A 5000-nucleotide genomic window follows, 5' to 3' on the forward strand; every position below is an offset into this window, starting at 1 on the left:
TACCAGTTCGGACAGACGCCGTATCAGAATCCACGGTAACAGATATCTGATCCAGGGATGACTCAGCCTGACCAAAAAAAAAAAAAAAAAAAAAAAAAAAAAAAAAAAAATCAATAAATAAATAGATAAAATCAATAACAAAATGATAATGTATTATTGATTCATTAATTGAATAATCATGATTGAGTTACGGCCATCGGGGCAGTCCACTGTGGATTCTTCTTCTTCTTCTTCTTCTTCTGCGTTCGTGGGCTTCAACTCCCACGTTCACTCGTATATACGCGAGTGGGCTTTTTACGTGTATGACCGTTTTTACCCCGCTATGTAGGCAGCCATACTCCGCTTTCGGGGGTGTGCATGCTGGGTATGTTCTTGTTTCCATAACCCACCGAACGCTGACATGGATTACAGGATCTTTAACGTGTGTATTTGATCTTATGCTTGCGTATATCTGCACATATGTTGACCAAGGAGATCGTAAAAATCTCCACCACTTTACCCACCAGGCGCCGTCACCGTGATTCGAACCCGGGACCCTCAGATCGAAAGTCCAACGCTTTAACCATTCGGCTGTGGCGCCCGTCACTGTGGATTCAAATCCACTGTTCTTAATTAACGGGCTGTGTGCACTGGAAGGCATTGGGACCCAGTTCTGGATCACAGGTAAAAGGGCGCTAATTCCGTCAAAACTTTGATGAATAATCTGATTGCACGGTAACTCCCCCTCATATTATTTTATATTTCGTGTCGGTGTTTGTTGTAAGCAAAGGCGGACAGTGTGTGTGTGTGAGGGGGGGTGGGGGGGGGGAGAGTATAAGTGGTAGGCCTTTGTGTGTGTGTGTGTGTGTGTGTGTGTGTGTGTGTTTGCTCGCGTGCGTGTGTGTCTGTGTCTATGTCTGTCTGTGTGGTAGTAAGCCTTGTGTGTGTGTGTGTGTGTGTGTGTGTGTGTGTGTGTGTGTGTGTGTTGTTGTTGTTGTGGTTGTTGTTGTTGTGGTTGTGTTTTTTTTTGGCTTTTTTGTGTGTGTTGTTGTGTTTTTTGGTGTGTGTGTGTGTGTGTGTGTGTGTGTGTGTGTGTGTGTGTGTCTGTGTGTGTGTGTGTGTCTGTGTCTGTGTATTATCATGTATCCGTGTACGTATGTAAGTGGAAGGCCTCTGTGTGTGTACATGTGTATGTGCGTGTGAGTGCGCGCGCGCGTGGTTGACGCTTTTTTTTTTTTTTTTTTTTTTTTTTTTTTGCTTGTTTCGTCCATTTTCAGTAGTTTCAGAACGTTTTCCAACACAGTTTCTAACACTTCAACTGACAATGCCGGGACAGAGGGGGGAAAAAAAAAACAAGCAGCAGACTGACAGAGCTATCATTACAAACCGAGTCGGCCAGACCGGATAGGTTGGCTGCCTTCACGTCGTCCACTGCTATCTGCACGCTGTCCAAGTTCGGCAGCTGTTTTACACACACACACACACACACACACACACACACACACACACACGCACGCACGCGCACACACACGCACGTGCACACACACACACACACACACACACACATACACACACACACACACACAGATGTTCAGACACACAGAGACACATGCAGATGCACCATGTTGCTGAAACTTCAAATAGAATAATGTTGCTTAAACTTCAAATGAAATCGTGTTGCTTATGCTTCCAATCATGTTGCTTAAACAGCAAATAAAATCATGTTCCTTAAACTTCAAATCATGTCGCTTAAACTTCAAATCAGATCGTGTTGCTAAAACTTCAAATCAAAATCAAATCATGTTGCTTAAACTTCAAATCAAATCATGGTTCTTAAACTTCAATCATAACTTCGAATCATGTTGCATAAACCTCAAATCAAAATCAGATTATGTTGCATATATTTCAAATCGTGTTGCTTAACTTTCAAATCAAATCATGTTGCCTAAACTTCAAATCAAATCATGTTGCTTAAACTTCAAATCATGTTGCTAAAACTTCAAATCAAATCATGTTGCTTAAACACCAATTAATCATGTTGTTTAAACTTCAAATCGTGTTGCTTAAACTCCAAATCAAATCATGTTGCCTAAACTTCAAATCAAATCATGTTGCTTAAACTTCAAATCATTTTGCTTCAACTTCAAATCGAATCGTGTTACTAAAACTTCAAATCATGTTGCTTAAACTTCAAATCATGGTGCCTGAACTTCAAATCAAATCATGTTGCTTAAACTCAAAATCAAATCATGTTGCTTAAACACCAAGTCATGTTGCTCAAACTTCAAATCATGTTGTTTAACCTCCAAATCAAATCATGTTGCTTAAACTCCAAATCATGTTGCTTAAACTTCAAATCATGTTGTTTAAACTCCAAATCAAATCGTGTTGCTTAAACTCCAAATCATGTTGCTAAAACTCCAAATCATGTTGCTTAAACTCCAAATCATGTTGCTTAAAACTTCAAATCAGATTTGTGTTCCTTAAACTTCAAATCATTTTGCTTAAACTTCAAATCATGTTGCTAAAACTCCAAATCATGTTGCTTAAACTTTTAACTCTCTCCATACGAACGGCAAAAGAGACGACGTTAACAGCGTTTCACCCCAATTACCATCATCAAAATATTGCAAGCGGAAGGCTCTTATACTGAAGAGGTGAATGTTGACAAAGAATACCACAATTCTGACGACGGAAGCTAAAGGTTGGGTCATTCAGAAACCCACTGGACATCTGAAGGGTCTTGTGTAGAGGAGAAGAGAGGACCGGCCGTACTGAGTGAGTTAAAAAATCGAAACCACGATGCTTTTTTCATGTCCCACACTCACGTTACTGGTGTTCATGGCTGAGCCCCGGATGTCGTCGGAGTCGATCAGGGAGCACTGGTTGGGCGAGCAGTCGCTGGGGCAGCCCGCGGTGGTGGAGTCCACGTCGTTGGCCAGCGTGTCCAGGGCCGTGGACAGCGAGGAGACGGCCGCCTTCAGGGTGTTCAGGTCGCTGCGGACCTGGCTGAGGGAGGTGCTGACGGCGTCCACCGCTGTGTGTGTGTGTGTGAAAAAAAAAGAAAAAAAAAAAAGAAAAAAAGAGTTCGTTCGTTGTTTCAGTTGTGGAATCTGACGTATAAGGGTAAGGAGGGGGCAGGGCACCACACAGCACCAGCACCCCACAGCCCCACACAGCACCAGCACCCCACAGCACCACACAGCACCACACAGCACCAGCACCCCACAGCCCCACACAGCACCAGCACCCCACAGCACCACACAGCACCAGCACCACACAGCACCACACAGCATCAGCACCCCACAGCACCACACAGCACCCCACAGCACCACACAGCACCAGCACCACACAGCACCAGCACCACACAGCATCAGCACCACACAGCATCAGCACCCCACAGCACCACACAGCATCAGCACCCCACAGCACCACACAGCATCAGCACCACACAGCACCACACAGCACCAGCACCACACAGCACCAGCACCACACAGCACCAGCACCACACAGCACCAGCACCACACAGCATCAGCACCACACAGCACCAGCACCACACAGCACCACACAGCACCACACAGCACCAGCACCACACAGCACCAGCACCACACAGCACCACACAGCACCACACAGCACCAGCACCACACAGCATCAGCACCACACAGCACCACACAGCACCACACAGCACCAGCACCACACAGCACCACACAGCACCACACAGCACCAGCACCACACAGCACCAGCACCACACAGCACCAGCACCACACAGCATCAGCACCACACAGCACCACACAGCACCCCACAGCACCACTCAGCACCCCACAGCACCACTCAGCACCCCACAGCACCACACAGCACCCCACAGCACCACACAGCACCCCACAGCACCACACAGCACCACTCAAAACCACACAGCACCACACAGCAGCACCACTCACACGTGTCCAGTTCGTGTACAGAATCGAAGACTGCGTCAACATTCAGGATGTCTTCCAGGGCCTCCTCCACGAGGGTTCCCAGTTCTGAAATTCCCCACCCGGAGGGTTTCACTTTTTTTGGGTCAGTGAGAATAGTCCGGTCAAACCATTCATCAATCTGTCTGTCTGTCTGTCTGTCTGTCTGTCTGTCTGTCTGTCCATCTAGGTCCCCGTCGATCCATCCCGGCTTCCCTTCCTCCTCCTCCTCCCCTCCTCCTCCCTCCTTCCATCCCATCCATCCATCCATCTTTTTTTTTTTTTTTTTTTTTTTTTTATTAATTGACACTTTCACATTCATGTACACATCATCCTGATGTGACTAACATCGAAACAATATTTAAATGAATTCCACAATGATGATGGAGTCTCCCGTCGGACCGACGGATGAGTAGGCAGGCAGGCTTATCTGTCGGTGTGTGTCCTCATATGGGAGAAGAGGCCGATTCTTGGATGCGCAGCACTTCCCACAGGTGTTGCAAGGGAAAACGTCACCGGAAGTTGAGCCCTGCTTCCTTCGCTCACGCTTCTCCTTAATGGCCAGCGTTCTCTTGTTTTCAAACATCTTTCTGCCACTAGAGCACAGCATTAAATAAAATTAAAAAAATAAGAAAAAAAAAACCCAACTAAAATGTATTCCTGACTAAACTGAACCAAGCAAGAACAAGAGGAAAAAGAAGAACAAGAAAGACAAGATCAAATAGAAAAACAAGAACAATAAGAACAGGAAGAAGAACAAAAAGAAGAACAAGAGGAAGAAGAAGACCACCACCACCACCAACAACAACAACAACAAAACCAACATCTACATCAACAGGGGAGAACCATACATCATCATATTAATTCTAGCTATTCTTCTCTCTTTCATTCTGTTTTAATTAATCTTATCCCGTCACAATTCCGATATCACTGAAGTGGGCTACTTACTGTCGATATCTTGGACGATGGCTTCATGAATCAGACTGTAGAGATCGACCAACAGATAGTTGAATTCCTGTAAAGCAGGTGCTGAATTTATCTCATGATGACTAGTATGTATAAAAATAA

General features: G+C 45.3%; 1 protein-coding gene across 1 annotated transcript in view; it reads right to left on the reverse strand.

The window, feature by feature from the left end:
* Window positions 1–5000, reverse strand: part of LOC143293998 (prominin-1-A-like) — a 37230-nt gene that overhangs the window by 23239 nt on the left and 8991 nt on the right. Inside the window, exons 7-11 of the mRNA XM_076605392.1 lie at window positions 4881–4947; window positions 3918–4001; window positions 2808–3016; window positions 1367–1441; window positions 4–67 (exon numbers count right to left, since the gene is read on the reverse strand). Coding sequence (XP_076461507.1) covers window positions 4–67; window positions 1367–1441; window positions 2808–3016; window positions 3918–4001; window positions 4881–4947 — 499 coding nt within the window. The remainder of the gene's footprint in view (window positions 1–3; window positions 68–1366; window positions 1442–2807; window positions 3017–3917; window positions 4002–4880; window positions 4948–5000) is intronic.

The sequence above is a fragment of the Babylonia areolata genome, chromosome 19 (genome assembly GCF_041734735.1).
Source record: "Babylonia areolata isolate BAREFJ2019XMU chromosome 19, ASM4173473v1, whole genome shotgun sequence".
Classification (NCBI taxonomy): Eukaryota; Metazoa; Mollusca; class Gastropoda; order Neogastropoda; family Buccinidae; genus Babylonia; species Babylonia areolata.